At 36.6% G+C, this 15035-nt stretch overlaps 1 protein-coding gene across 2 annotated transcripts in view; it reads right to left on the minus strand.

The window, feature by feature from the left end:
• TMPRSS15 (transmembrane serine protease 15) overlaps window positions 1-15035 on the minus strand; it is a 136410-nt gene that overhangs the window by 18926 nt on the left and 102449 nt on the right. For both annotated transcript variants that reach the window (XM_063601254.1, XM_034947976.4), the window contains 3 exons: window positions 9671-9766; window positions 6542-6591; window positions 6209-6383 (listed from right to left, as the gene is read on the minus strand). In XM_063601254.1, the coding sequence (XP_063457324.1) occupies window positions 6209-6383; window positions 6542-6591; window positions 9671-9766 (321 nt within the window). The remainder of the gene's footprint in view (window positions 1-6208; window positions 6384-6541; window positions 6592-9670; window positions 9767-15035) is intronic.

Raw genomic sequence — 15035 nt, forward strand, 5'->3', positions numbered from 1 at the left:
AGAAAAGATACCGAATCAACATAAGTGTTCATCAACAGACGACTGGATAAAGAAATGTGGTATATATATGCAATGAAATACTATTCGGCCAGGAGAAAGAATAAAATCATGTCTTTTGCAGCAACATGGATGGAACTGGAGGCCATTATCTTAAGTGAAACAACTCACATGCAGAAAGACAAATTTCAAATATCCCCACTTATAAGTGGGAGCCAAATAATGTATAGTGGACATAAAGTGTGGAATGATAGATCAGAGAGAGTTAGAAGGAGGGTGCTGTGGGAGGCGGGTGGATATTAAGAAATTAATGGGTAGAGTGTACATTATTCAGGTGATGGATACCCTAAAAGCCCTGACTTCATCACTATGCAATCCACCCATGTAACAAAATTACACTTGTACCCCATACATTTACACAAATAGCATTTAAAAGAGAAGTCTCTATTGTCCTAAGAAAATGCTCTTCCTTTTTTTTTTTTTTTTTGTAGAGACGGAGTGTTGTGTTGCTCTGTCTCCCAGGCTGGAGTGCAGTGGTGCGATCTCGGCTCACCACAACCTTCGCCTCCCGGGTTCAAGCAATTCTCTTGCCTCAGCCTCCCGAGTAGCTGGGACTACAGGCGCACGCTGCCACACCTGGCTAATTTCTTTTGTATTTTAGTAGAGACGGGGTTTCACTGTGTTGTCCAGGCTGGTCTCAAACTCCCGAGCTCAGGCCCGCCTCGGCCTCCCAAAGTGCTAGGATTACAGGCATGAGCCACCACACCCGGCTGCTCTTCCTTTTTTTTATCTGCAAATATTACCATAATCTTAAAATGATATTATAGTATTTCTTCAATCTGAAGAACATTATATATTACAAGCCTAACTCCCTAGAACAATAAGACTAGGTAGATAAACAGAAAAATGAAATTAAACTAATTATATGTATATTTTAGGATAGGTTTAAGAAGAAATTAAGTATTTAAAAATTATTGAATTGATATATGTCCTGTGTTCTGCTTAAAGCATGAGGCATTCAAAAAAATCCAAATTTTAAGTGGTAATTATGGTATCAATTAAGTAATGTTATTTTATTATAAATGCTTAACTGTTTAAAAAGTTGATTTTCAAAGTTTTATTAGTTATATCAGTTTACTAAATGGAGTACTAAATAAATTATAAATAGGCCGGGCACAGTGACTCACACCTGTAATCCCAGCACTTTGAGAGGCTGAGGTGGGCGGATCACCTGAGGTTGGGCTTTCAAGACCAGCCTGACCAACATGGAGAAACCCCGTCTCTACTAAAAATGCAAAATTAGCCGGGTGTGGTGGTGCATGCCTGTAATCCCAGCTACTCGGGAGGCTGAGGCAGGAAAATCGCTTGAACCCGGGAGGCGGAGGTTGCGGTGAGCCAAGATCGTGCCATTGCACTCCAGCCTGGGCAACAAGAGTGAAACTCTGTCTCAATAAATAAATAAATGAAGTATAAATAGTAGTGTGTATTTCTCACCATGCCCCAAATACCTCATATATGAAATTATTTATTTCAGGAGTGTTAACACATATTTTAAGGAATTGTTTCAATAAGAAATCAGGTAATCCCTGTGATGTCTCTGGTCTGCTCTGAAAAGCTAAATTAAAGAATGAGATCTTGGCAAGAGGCTCCCTGTCACTAATTTCATCTTTAATAGATGTCCGTTCAATGACTGTGATCCAGACTGTAAATCTATATATGATTGCCCACCCACGTGACTCCATATTTGCTTCTGGAAGCTGGGATGTGAGTGACTAGAAAGAGGTAATGGAGAAACTTTTTTGGGTGATTGGAATGTTTTATATCTTCAGAGGAATGTCAGTTTAACAGGTGCATGCATTTAAAAAATGCATCAATTTGTATACTTAAGTTTATGCATTTTCCTATATGTCAGCAGGAAAAAAGAATGGAAAACAAATATGAAACCTTGGTTGATGCGTGTGCTTTATGCAGTAGTATGAGTCAGCAATTCTCAAACTCCTTTTTGTGTTCCAGGCTTTCCAGACTTCAGCAAATACATCAATAGCTTGTGGATAATAGGAACAATGTTTTTTGTTATTGGAATCAAGATGTAAAAATACAGAAGACAAGGTTAGGATTTATCCTGTAGTATTCTATTGGTGTTGGAGTCATTGTTTTGAGTATATATTTGTAGGTATATAATAGAGCTTTGTTCACTGTGTAGTTTTAGGAACAGGACACAACATCAGTAGCCGTAAGCACACAAGATCGTGTTTACCAAAATACAGAAACAACTGAAATTAGTTAAATAGAAATAAGGTTTCTTACAGAAAAGTTGACTTCAGGACTAGGATAGAAAACACACAAGATTAACCTGGAACATCTTATTCTGACAGAAAATAAAAGAAGTTCTCAAAGAGTAGGACTATATTAAGGCTGATAAAGGAGCAAGCTTGAGGGTTTTTTTTTTTTTCAAATAGAAGAATGTTCCTACCTAATAACTGACCTGTATTCAAAAATATTAAAAACAAGAAATACAGAAAGGGGCTACTCTACACTAAAGGAGATGAAAAAAGTGTAGCATCCAGATGCAATACACTATCCTGAATTGGTTCTAACATGGCAAACATGCAAACAAAATAAAGAGCATATTTGTGAAATTAATTAGGATTGTATTTCATTAATGTTAAATTTCCATGATTTGCTGTGATTCTGTAGGAAGTGTCCTGTTTTTAGTAAAAATACTCTGAGTACTTAAGAGTATAAAAATACATCTAACCTACTACGAAATTGTTCAGAAAAAAAAGTCTCCTGACTTAGAAAGAGATGATAATAAAATATACAGAGGAAAATGTAAGCAATTGGTGAGTCTGAGTAAAGGTATAAAGAGCTCTGTACTATTTTTGCAATTTTTATGCATGTTTGAAATTATATCAATATAAAAATTTCATAAAATAAATATGTTGAATATCTATTGTGCAAGACTTGGCGTCTTCTTTCATAGAGCTTTCCTATGCAGGAACTACAACACAATCAACATTTTATTGCACATTCTTGCATGAATCGCGGTAGGCAAAAGCATTGCAGCATCTTATTGTTGTCCTGACAAGCAAGACAGATATCCTTAGGAACTTCCTACAGATGAGGAAACGGAAACTTAGAGATACTAAGTTGCTTGTCCATAATCACACATGTGATTTGTTGGATATACAGGATTAAAATCCTCTCCTTTTGTTCAAAGTCAAACTTGCCCTTTAAGCCACAGGAAGGTTGGCCCACACTTCCAAATCCTTCTTTTAAGGTTGTAAAAGGACAATACCACGATAGAGAAACCGAACAGGCACAGGGTTATTTAGAATCACTCAGGAGAACTTAGCCTGAGGAATGCAAATGAAGTGTTGATGATAAGATTAAACAGAAGAGCTGTTCAATTAAACCATTTAACCACCTGCAGGTTAAAACACCTGGAACAGGTTTACACTGAGGGCAAGCCACTTGTGTGGCATGAGTTTAATAACTTGCTTGATCTGAGTTATTCTTTTTATTAGGAAATTAAGCTTTCCATAGCACAATTAGGCTTTTAAAGAGACAGATAAGAGCCAGTATTAACATACTGATAAAACAGTTTTTGATTAAACTATCTAAAACAAGATCAGAAACTTTCTTTGTTAGAGACATGAAGTAGAAAGCAAGAAAACTCTTAGGCATTAGAGAAAAAAAAATAATTCCATTGAATGCCTAAGGAGAGTAAAATGCGTGGTTGGTAAGGATAGTTTTGAATTTATCAGAATTCTAGTACAACTTACCTTTGCTTGTGCTTAAGTTGAAACTGAAAAGACATTTTATTGTCCTATGTGATTGTGTGAGAGAAGCAGGAGCCTAGGAGAGCCAAAGTAACACCATTTTAAGTTCGGCCCCATCTTGAGACTAACAAGACACATTCCTTGCTGGTCATGACCCATAGTCATAAAATGTTTATTGTTGAGGAAGCAGCCTAAAGATACCTACAAGGACACATTCCTACAATGGAAAGTGCAAATGTATCAACACCCATAACAATATATGCTTTCAAGATAATTATGCTTTGATGTACTTACACACTGCAATGTCAAGGATTGTTTTCTCCAAATCAATGGAATAATAAATTTTGTCAAGGTTACTCTCATGTAGACACAGCCTAGTTTAGTATTTACATAGACAAGACCCCCATAGAAGAAAAACTTAAAGACAGGGCGTTCCTTCTCTTGCTTTCTAAGGATGCCCTACTTTGTGACTCAGGAGCTTTCAATAAACGATCTTTTTGCACTGCACTCTGCGACTGGCCTTGAATTCCTTCCTGTGTGAGATCCAAGAATCCTCTCTTGGCACCTGGATCTGGATTCCTTTTCTCTGGTAACAATGGGACATGTGTTTATACTAGGTAAAACTGCCTTTCTATTTTCTACACATATTTGTTGTCTGAAAAGCTATGAGATTGGTATCATTAACCTATTAGAAGTACATCTGTAAAATAGATAATTGAAAGACACCACTAATATTACTGTGAGCCTGATTGACGTTTAGACAGCATATATTCGGCAAGAACATTAAACAGGAATTTGCCAAATTCAAGGTTGATATAGCAAGGTTGCTAACTTATTAAGATGTACCTATGTGCAACAGAAAACACTGACTCTTTAGCTAAAACTAGCTTTAATTTGCATCACAGTTAGGATACAGATGTTACGCTATCCATGACATGTCCAACGCAAACAACATGTGTAAAGATTAAAGCCATGTTTAGAAGGGGATGGAAAAATTGCCTCTACAGACGCTTGTTATAGTATGAAAATAAATTACAATATGATTATTAGGAGGCAGCAAAGTCAAGAGGGTGCACTTTAGTTAAGGGAGAGGCTGCAATTTAGTCTCCAGGATGTAACACTCAATGGACAGAATCAGAGAGAGCTTTAGATGTAGATGGGATGGTGCTGTCGGCAGCTCCTTTGGAGACCAGCTATTTGGCAAACCTGAGAGCTAGTTGAGGGTCCTTTTTCTCCAAAGTCCTGGGATTATGCATTTGAGTCTACTTTCACTCTGATATAATGGGTATTTAGGCATAAGTGCAATCTTTTAATGTTCATTCTACCTGGCATTCCCCATCTCCTTTAAAATTTTCACAATCTCTGTGTCTGACAGTTGGTCTTTATTTACCCAAGGACCTTAAATATCTATGTGGGTAAGGAAAGTTGAGTCTTGTAACCTGATTAACTATGGCTGCCTCGTCCATGCCTGGTTCTTTCCTCGTCAATGCCTGGTTCTTTCTAACATGGTTCTTTCCTCTGAGGTTCTGGATGCTGGCTACAGAGAGGCTTACTCTAATCCTCATGGGTAAGGTCATTCACTGGACACCTCACTGACATAGGGACAGGAGATGGGTCCTAGATCAAGCTCATGCGTATTCTATGAGGAAGCTCCCTTTTTTCCTGACCGAATTCAGAACCATGTGACTGTCTAGAGAGGTGGCATCTTTGATGTGGAAGAGGAGCATGAACATGTTCTTGGGTCCATGATCATTTAGCTTTTCCTCCTTTACTCCCACCCCCTTCCATCCACTCTGTTCTCTCCTCTAGGACTGCAAAATAAATGTCCAAATTCAACATTATCTTGTCCTATTATAGTACAAAACAGAGTCAGATACGGTTGATATTAGTTCTAAATTTCAGTTAATAGGTAGCAATCAAAATAGATCTGACTTAAGAACTAAATACTTTTATCTTAATTCTCAACAAAGTGCTTATCCATGGACTTCCAGAGCACAGTATAATTGTAATTTGAGGGCTACCTAAGAATACTTTCTGATATTGACAATTTGCTAGCAATAAATATTGGACAAATTGAATGGTAACCAGTACAATTTATACAATAAATACTAATTTCATGCTCTTAAAAATGCTTACCTTTTGAATTGGCAAAAGTTTCCATTTTTATGTATGTAAAAGTGTAAAAAGATCTAATGATGTAATATCTAATGTAGAAGAATTAATATTCATATCTAATGCAGGATAATTTTTAAATTGTATCTCTATTTTCATACATGACATTAATGGGAAAATAATTGGAATGTTTATAATGTCATAAACAGCAGGATTTCCCTGGTGGGATGGTTTTGTGATGCTGCATGAAATGGGACGCTTGGCAGTGTCTGCTGTGGTGACCTAGTTTGGGAAGGGACACTTGACATCACACTCACCCATACACGCAGTGTGCGGCGGACACCAGCCAGTCACTGCTGACGAGAGATGCGCCGCAGAGCAGTCGGCCACCATAATACAGACCCACCACCCAGGGCCAGGCCCCTTCTTTGGCATTACTTCCTCCAACAATCTTTGGGGTGATGTCTTGAGCCGCCAGTTTTTTTCCACAAGCTATTAAAATAATTGGAGAAAGAGCATCTATTTCATTTTTGGCATTTCTTCTGATGGTGAAAATTGAGTGGTAACAAAATAACTTCAGGTGACATAAAACTCTATTCAGAATTTTAAACAGAATGCTTGAAGTGGGATATGACAATATATTTACTTACATTTATGGTTACACTGTAACCGAATCAAGGAATCCTGTAAACACTGTTGACTGTAATAGAAGAACAATCATATTTTTAAAATTATGCATTTAATATTTTAAAGTCAAACACCATATAGGTTATCCTACTTTTGCTTTAGTAAAATGGACATCTTAATGTCTCATATATGAAATATAGGGAGACTGAATTGTAAGCCGAAGAAGCCCCAGTTTAATGTCAAATAGAGGTGAGTTTGCATCTTCATTCTACCATTTCTATGTGACTTCAGGGAAGTTGCTCAATATCCCTGAGACCCAGTTTCTTCTTCCATAAGATGGGGGTAATAATACTTTATTGGAGTGTTGTGAGAATAAAAAGCAATATTTGCAATAAAACTATTACAGGGCCTTATACACAATGAAATTCTATAAATGATAGATATTGTTATGTTACTTGAACCGACATTGGTTTTCATCATTCTATAACACAGAGTATGCCTCAGTATTGCCAATCTGACAACTATTCCGTGCCCAACACCGTGTATGAGGCTGTGTGCTTCATTCAGGGAATTGAATGATGAATGCGTCACAGGTGCTGCTTTCAAGGAAGGCAGACACGTAAGAAGCACATATAAAAGAAAGCATAGGCAAAAATTACTGAAAACTCATCACCTGCTTAGAAATTTAAATACCAACTTTTTTTCAGTGTCAAGAATTCCATTTTAAACAAAAACTAAGCAAATTTGTTTTACAGTGCATTATACTTATCAGCCACTAGAGATCAGTATAACACAAGAAATTAGAGTACTTGCTCCCACTATTTCCAAATGCAACCACTGCAGATATCGGCTACATTAAAACACACATTATACATGCAGATACACAAATAATTGTAATGACTTACTTACATTTATATACTTAGCTACAGCTAATTGTGCATGCTGTTTAGATCTTTAAAAATGCAACGTAAATAAGACCTAAGATCCACACGTCTAATCAAAGCAATTCAGTGTTTCAGGAAAATATATGATAAAGTTTATTTGAAATCATATGTATACATATTGAATGACTGGCATATTCTTTACAACACAGAATGATTTTAGTTGAAATATAAGGAAGTCTATCTTTTTAGTAACTAGTGTGCATGCATGTATATCAATCTAGATATATCGACATGTATTTATAACACCCCAAGGAAGTCTCAATTAACTCCCCTTTTTTTCACCCTGTGGTGGGAGATGGTGGTCTGAGTCTGCATGTATCTCACAATAGGTTACAGAATCAGAATAGGCCGGGCGCAGTGGCTCATGCCTGGAATCCCAGCACTTTGGGAGGCCGAGGCGGGCAGATCACGAGGTCAGGAGATCGAGACCATCCTGGCTAACACGGTGAAACCCCTTCTCTACTAAAAATACACAAAAATTAGCCAGGCGTGGTGGCAGGCGCCTGTAGCCCCAGCTACTTGGGAGGCTGAGGCAGGAGAATGGTGGGAACTTGGGAGGTGGAGCTTGCAGTGAGCTGAGATCACGCCACTGTACTCCAGCCTGGGCAACAGAGCGAGACTCCGTCTCAAAAAAAGAAAAAAAATAAAGAATCAGAATATAGGTCAGTAGATTTTTATAGTTGGCTGAATCATTTTCCCTGACATCCTCTTCTTTTACCTATTTTTTATTACAACCACTAGCGCAAGGGCATTTTCAAAAACACCAGTTTTCATAGGGATACAAACATAATCATCTATGCAATAAATAATAAATGCATAAATAAATTAACCAAATAAATAAATTAACATATGTCTGCTTTTCTGCCAACCCAATATAATGTGGCTAATTAAGGAAGAGATTAAGGACATTTAATTAACTGGCTTGTTGATGTGATGAAAGGTTAAAATATGTCTATAAATGATGTCTCTCTCAAATAGCACACACATACATTATAATAGTGATGTCAATGGAAAATGATACTGGCATTTCGTTGATAAGCATAGAATAAGCTAGTTTTGATCTCAAGCATGCATATAATTAACATAAATGATTTTAAATAATTTTTTTCTTACAAATTTTTAAATGCCTCTAAGACGTGAAAAGAAGAAATTCTCAATGTTCAAACTGCTTCAGGATCTATATGGTAATATAAATTTAGACATGCCTTACAGGAAAGGAAATCTAGAAGCCTGCTTTCTCATTTGCAGATGCTTTGCTTCATATCTGATGAGACTCATAATATCAGTCAAGGCCCAGCAAACATTGATATAAAACATTCAACTGCAAAGTTCTTTTTTTGGTACTCAAAATACTCCTTTATCATTTTTATTTTTTTACTGGTTAAGCTCACAGAAATGGTAACTTTTCATGAAAAACTGAATAATTATCTAATTTCATTTTTTACCATTAAACAAAATATACCAGCAAAGCATCTTAAATCCTTGTTTGTAGTTATGGCTTCTTGCAGTTACATTCTTCCCACCCACAGCTGTTCTTTAATGGAACTGTAAAATTCAGAAGCCAATTTCAACAAAAATTACCATTAATACCCAAATAGGAGAAATGACTTAATTTAGCTAAAACAGATCTTCGAATACAGGAAAGATGCTGCTTTTTAATACCTTGGTAAAGGCTATAAAAGTAAACCTAATATTAAAAAGTAAAAGAGAATATGTAGACACGATGAAAGGTCTAGACTTCTTCATTTAATATTCATGATCTATTTGCCAAGGAAGAGAAAAGAATATCAAGATATTCCCCTCTTTCTTCTCTTTTAGTGGTAGCTAATTTGTTCTGCCTCCATTAGTCTGATCAACACTGGACCTGTTTTATCCCAGTTCTCACAATTTCTTTCCAAGTGATTTAATTATTTATTAATCTGAGGCTAATGATAAAAAAGGGTATAAAATTAAAACATGTCAAATCCCTATGAGTGTGCCAGAAATTTACATACAGAATATTTCTTTTGACCATCTTATATGTATTAGGGTTAGAAAATGTTATCAGATATTAAATAGATACTGTTTGAGATTACTTAAATAATAAGTCAAATAACTTTCAAGATTATATGACCAGTATGTAATAGCATTCAAATCTGACTGGCTTCAACAATCTATCTTCTGCCATGTCTATGTACGACTAGTCTAAGAACCGATTTAGGGACCCACCTGGGTGTTAGTATTAAGTGGCCATCAGGTGCTGTGTTTAATTTGACAAATGGTCCACCATCGGTAGAGAAGATTGGCACTGATGAGTTTCCACTCCTAGAGAAAAAAGAAAAAAGCATACAGACAAAACAAAAGCATAAAGAAAAGACCATAAGCTAGACTTTCAGTTCCTTAATGCTGTGGACATTAAAACAAATTATGGGATACCAGCCAAAAAAATGAACGTTTTAATATAAAACTTCATGTGTTTTCCTATCTAAAGGATGATGCAAATTAGTAGAATTACCCATAATCACATGAAATGTCATTTTAACTTTAATGTAATATCTTTAGTCTTTGTTTGCATTCTTATGTATTATTTTACAAAGTTAAATCATTACATATATCACTTAGTTACCTGGTTTTATAAATGTGATTTTTTCTATGTTGTCAAATAGTTTCCATAAAAACCGCTTTGAATGACAATTTCCCAGCATTGCTGTACTGTAATTTATTAAGCTTTTCTCCTGTTGTATAGCTCATCTTTTTTTAGCTCATCTTTTTAAAAGTGCATGTAGAGAACAACATAGACAGAGACTATCTTCAGTGTTTACTTTTGCTTTGTTCTTGATATTTCATTCAATTCAAAGGCTAACAAGCCCTAATTTAAAGGAAGTCATGTGATTGCACTAAAAGAGAGACTATGCAGCTTTGGCCTGCAAGTGTCAATTGGTGAGGCACCACAGGGTGGAGAGAGACACCTCTGTGTGATCAAAGACATCGAGGCCCCAGGCTTTCTTTTCCCTGAAAACCTATAATTCTCATGCTCTCAACTGTGAGCTCTAATTGAAGATTTCTCTTAATTATCCTGACACTCTTTTTTAGACTTAGCTGGAGACTTTTAGCTTTTAATTCTTAATCTTGTTTCTTACCTTTTATTTCAGATTTTAATCATCATATAAAAATATGCCTTTAGGCTGGAAACATCCTGAGTTCTGCTCTCTTCTACCGGTGAGCAGGGAGATGATGTGGTTCTACGTTTTGGAGTACTGTGATGGACCCACCCATTGCCTCTTTAAAAGAAGCCCCAATGTCTTCCCCAGGCTATTGCCAACACTGATCCTTTTCTGTCTGTTTCCAGGGAACTTCCAAGTAACATTCAAAGCTTTTCTGATCAGTTAGAAGACACGAACTATTTAGAAAGTGATTCTTCTCTCTTTTAATGCTTTTATCAAGCTGAAAGAATGTTTAGTAACTTTCATCTACTGAACATAGAGCTGGGACAATAGATGTCTATTTAATGTTCCAGAATTTAAATCTTGCACTTTTATTTTGTAAACAGATAAAAGTAACTGAAACACACAAAGCCATTACCATACTTTAATAAAGCCTGAAATGGATTTACCAAGGGAAAGATGAGCCTTGGAATTCCTATTGTTAAAGATTATGCTATTCCACCAAGTGGGCAGAAGGAAAATCTCATTTAAATATTTATATAAAATGTATTTGCTATGGCTTAGAAAACAAAACAGGTGTGAAGATGTCAAAGGGTAGCTGAGAATGTAGAAAGTCTGGAATGCTCCAGATCATGAAGAACTTCACAGATGCAGAACAGTGGTATTTAAGGACTCACACATTTAGAGCAGACTGAATCTAGATAAACACAGATGTTAGAGGACCTTGAATTTCACCATTCTTGCAGGTTTTGGTAGAAATCCTCACAGTAATCTCAGCTTTCAAAAATATCAAGGGATGCCATTTCAAATTAAAGAGGTTTTAGTTGTGTTTTGCTGTCTGCAGGCTCCAGAAACGTCATTGGAATTGGTTGATTCGTGAACATCACTGCTGCCAGAGTAAAGTTGATTGGTTGGGAGAGTCATTCTCCAGCCTGTCTTCTAGACATCTCTCTTCTTTTCTTGTGTTTGATCATTTCTAGTTTCATTTCTAGTTTCCTCATTCAGCTGAATGCCTGCCCTGTGTTTAACATTCTTCTAGGTAGTTTTCCACGTTCCTGACTCCCCATGACACATTCTCAAAGTGATGCTCTTTCCAGACAAGCAGCACCAGCCTCAGGAGAGAACATAGGTCCAAAGGCAAATTCTCCACCCTCACTCGAGGCCGACTTAGCCAATAGTCTTAGGCCTGCTCTAGGGTAGGGTCCGGCTATCTGTATTTCACCAAGCCCTCCAGGTGATCCTGGTGCCTGCTACAGTCAGGAAATCATGTTACAGCCAAATATAGCATCTTTTTCTGCTACTGGCATGAGGCTCTGCTTTTTGACATACAAAGTGACTTCTAGTTACCCAATAATCTGTTTTACGGCACTCATGTCTAAATGAGGAAAACTTTTGAAAGGTGTATCATTAAAAATAGATGTTAGAGAGGTGGATTTTAGACTCTTCACTTATCTATAGCTATCCTTTCCCCCGTCTCTTGGATATCTCTTTTAAGACAGAGCCCGAAGGGATACATTCCTTTTTCTTTCTTTCCCTTTCTTTCTTTCTTTTTCTTTCTTTCTCTCTTTCTTTCTCTTTCTTTCTCTCTTTCTTTCTCTCTTTCTTTCTTTCTTTCTTTTTTTCTTTCTTTTTTTCTTTCTTTGTTTTTCTTCTTTCTCTCTTTCTTTCTCTCTTCTTTCTCTCTCTCTCTTTCTTTCTCTCTCTCTCTTTCTTTCTCCTTCCTTCCTTCTTGCCTTCCTGCCTTCTTTCTTTCTCTTTTTTTTTTTTGGATACTCTGTTGCCTAGGCTGGAGTGCAGTGGCTCAATCTCGACTCACTGCAACCTCTGCCTCCCAGGTTTAAGTGATTCTCCTGACTCAGCCTCCCGAGTACCTGGGACTACAGGCGTGTGCCACCACACCTGGCTAATTTTTTTTGTATTTTTAGTAGAGAGGGTGTTTCACTATGTTGGCCAGGCTAGTCGTGAACTCCTGACCTCAAGTAATCCACCTGCCTTGGCCTCCCAAAGTGCTGGGATTACAGGTGTGAGCCACCACACCTGGCCAGATACATTAATTTCTCTGGAAATTCACACCAAAATTTGGAGAAAAACTGAATTGAACAAGTATTTAAAAATTATATGTAAATATTTTTTAAGCAAGCCTATTTATGACACATCTACTTCTGGCATGCATTTGGATAGGATTGACAGTGATTTTTTTTAAAACATATGCCTATTCTACAAGGAAAGATGACTAAAGCCAAATTTTTAAGAATAATGGGTATTCAGTAAATGCCACTTGTTCCACCCTGAGATTTTCAAATGCTGCTCCAGGATGGCACTTTCACTATCCAGCAGAGAAAATTGGAGATACATATACACATGGATAAAAGATGTGTAATCTTATTTTCTGAGATGATCTTTTCAACATTTTTAGTCTCAAATTTAACATGAGAAAACAAATATAAATGTGTCATCTTGGGTTATTTAGAGTAGTTGAACAAAATACTCCTTCAAAACTAGTTACAAAATTATCACATAATTACATTTTTGTACTAAATATTGTTACCAGCAACATAAGAGTAGGGTATAGGGCCCTCAGTTCATACCAATGTTTCTCCAGATGTCAGTTCTACATGTTAAATTTGGGATTTGTGATGGACTACCTGCATTTCAAATCCTGTCAGGTCAAACTCATTCTTTTTCTGACTAAACACAATGTATTTCTTTGTAAGCACAGTAAACAGATTAAAAAGCAGCAGAAGTTTACAACAAACTATTCCTTATTTTAAGAAATCACGAGGCAATAAATATACATTAAAAATCTTCTTCACAGAATAAAAGATTACCCTATCTGAAGTCACCATTTACTTTTGAAAGACAAAAATCTCAGAACTACTAAAAAATTGAATTCAGAGGAAATGTATTATATTAAGTTCTGTAATTTAAGCACGCACCTGAGGCTCTTACTGCCTCAGTTTTCTTTTCTTGCAAGGAAATTAGTTGTTGATTTTTAGAGAGGCACTCTGCGAATATGAAAACTAGACTGTACATTTTCTAAATCTTTAAAATGTTCCATATTTGCAGATTTAGATAACTTCATTACACATTCACATAGCTGTTTGAAATCAGAAGTTTAGTATCACACAGAAACTCCATATAGCATTACCTTGTTGACATACTAATGCCTCCCGGAAACCTATTTCTAAGCTTTTATTGCCATTTTTATAGGTTATATAACCTCAAAGAGCTCTCCTTACTTCAGGAAAACTTTATTCCATGTAAGAAAAGAAGCATATAGATGCAACCATTATTATTTTTGAGGTCATAGATGGAGTATAAAAACATACTCATAGATGAATTCTAGGGAGTAAAAAAGGATATCTCAGGGATACTTGCGTGGTATTAAATCTTCTGCCTCTGTTCTTAGTCCCTGACTAGGTTTCTTCTCTTTTGTCTCACTTCTCAGGCTGAATTTGCTGTGATAAGAATTCTTCCCTGGAGCAGGAGCTTAGGCGGGGATGTTTTAAGGCCTTTGGACACACTAAAGCTAAAAAGAATAATAATGCATGCTGCAAATACTGCAGCTAGGCACTGTAGCTCATTTCACACCCCAAAAGGTTTAAGTAATGAATAGAGCCAGGTGGGATTAGCCTGAAAAGGCTTTTGGAGAAGGACGGTTGTTTCTTTTCAGATTGGAGGGAAAGAAGGGGATTGATTTAGCAGGACAGAAGGCAGGGGGACCATTTTACAGGCAGAGGCTTGGTGGATAGAAGAGATTTGATGGCAAATCATCCCACTAGGAGAGTAAAGGCATGTGGGCAGGTAGGTAGAAATGCCATTTCTGAGCTGGACACATTTCAACTACAATTATTTAACCATGTATTGCATTTATAACAATACACCTAGCACACACCTAGCCCAGTGATAGCTCTTAGCAAACAGGTAAGTTTAATTAATTTTAGATTTTCTGACTTCCACCCTTAGGAGTTGATGGCATTTACTCAGAAGTAAAGAAATGTCAATAAAAACAATTATCTTAACCTAATCAATTTCTACTTTTGTGGAAGCTACTGTATTAAGAGCAAGAGGTAAATTGATGGGTTAGTCTGGTAGCTATTCTCTGTTATCTTACAGATGCAATGGTATTACAAAGGAAAGAAACTGCTGGTACCTCCTTCCTACCAAAAATACGTCTGAGAGAAGTGATACTTCTAGGAGATTGTCAAAGAGGCAGAATCTCTTCATGGGCAACATCTTGGAAACCTTGGGCAACGTGAACCACTTTAACATTATTTCCTTAGCTGCTGCTGCTGTTGGAGTTCCTTTTGTTTGTTTGTTTGGAGTAGAAGACATATGACACACACCTCTACATTTCTTATTAAGTTTTCTCAGTGCATTATCACTTTCTAAGTACACATGAGTGAAATTTCCTTTAGAATTTAGTGTCC

Source organism: Pan paniscus, chromosome 22, assembly GCF_029289425.2.
Source record: "Pan paniscus chromosome 22, NHGRI_mPanPan1-v2.0_pri, whole genome shotgun sequence".
NCBI lineage: Eukaryota > Metazoa > Chordata > Mammalia > Primates > Hominidae > Pan > Pan paniscus.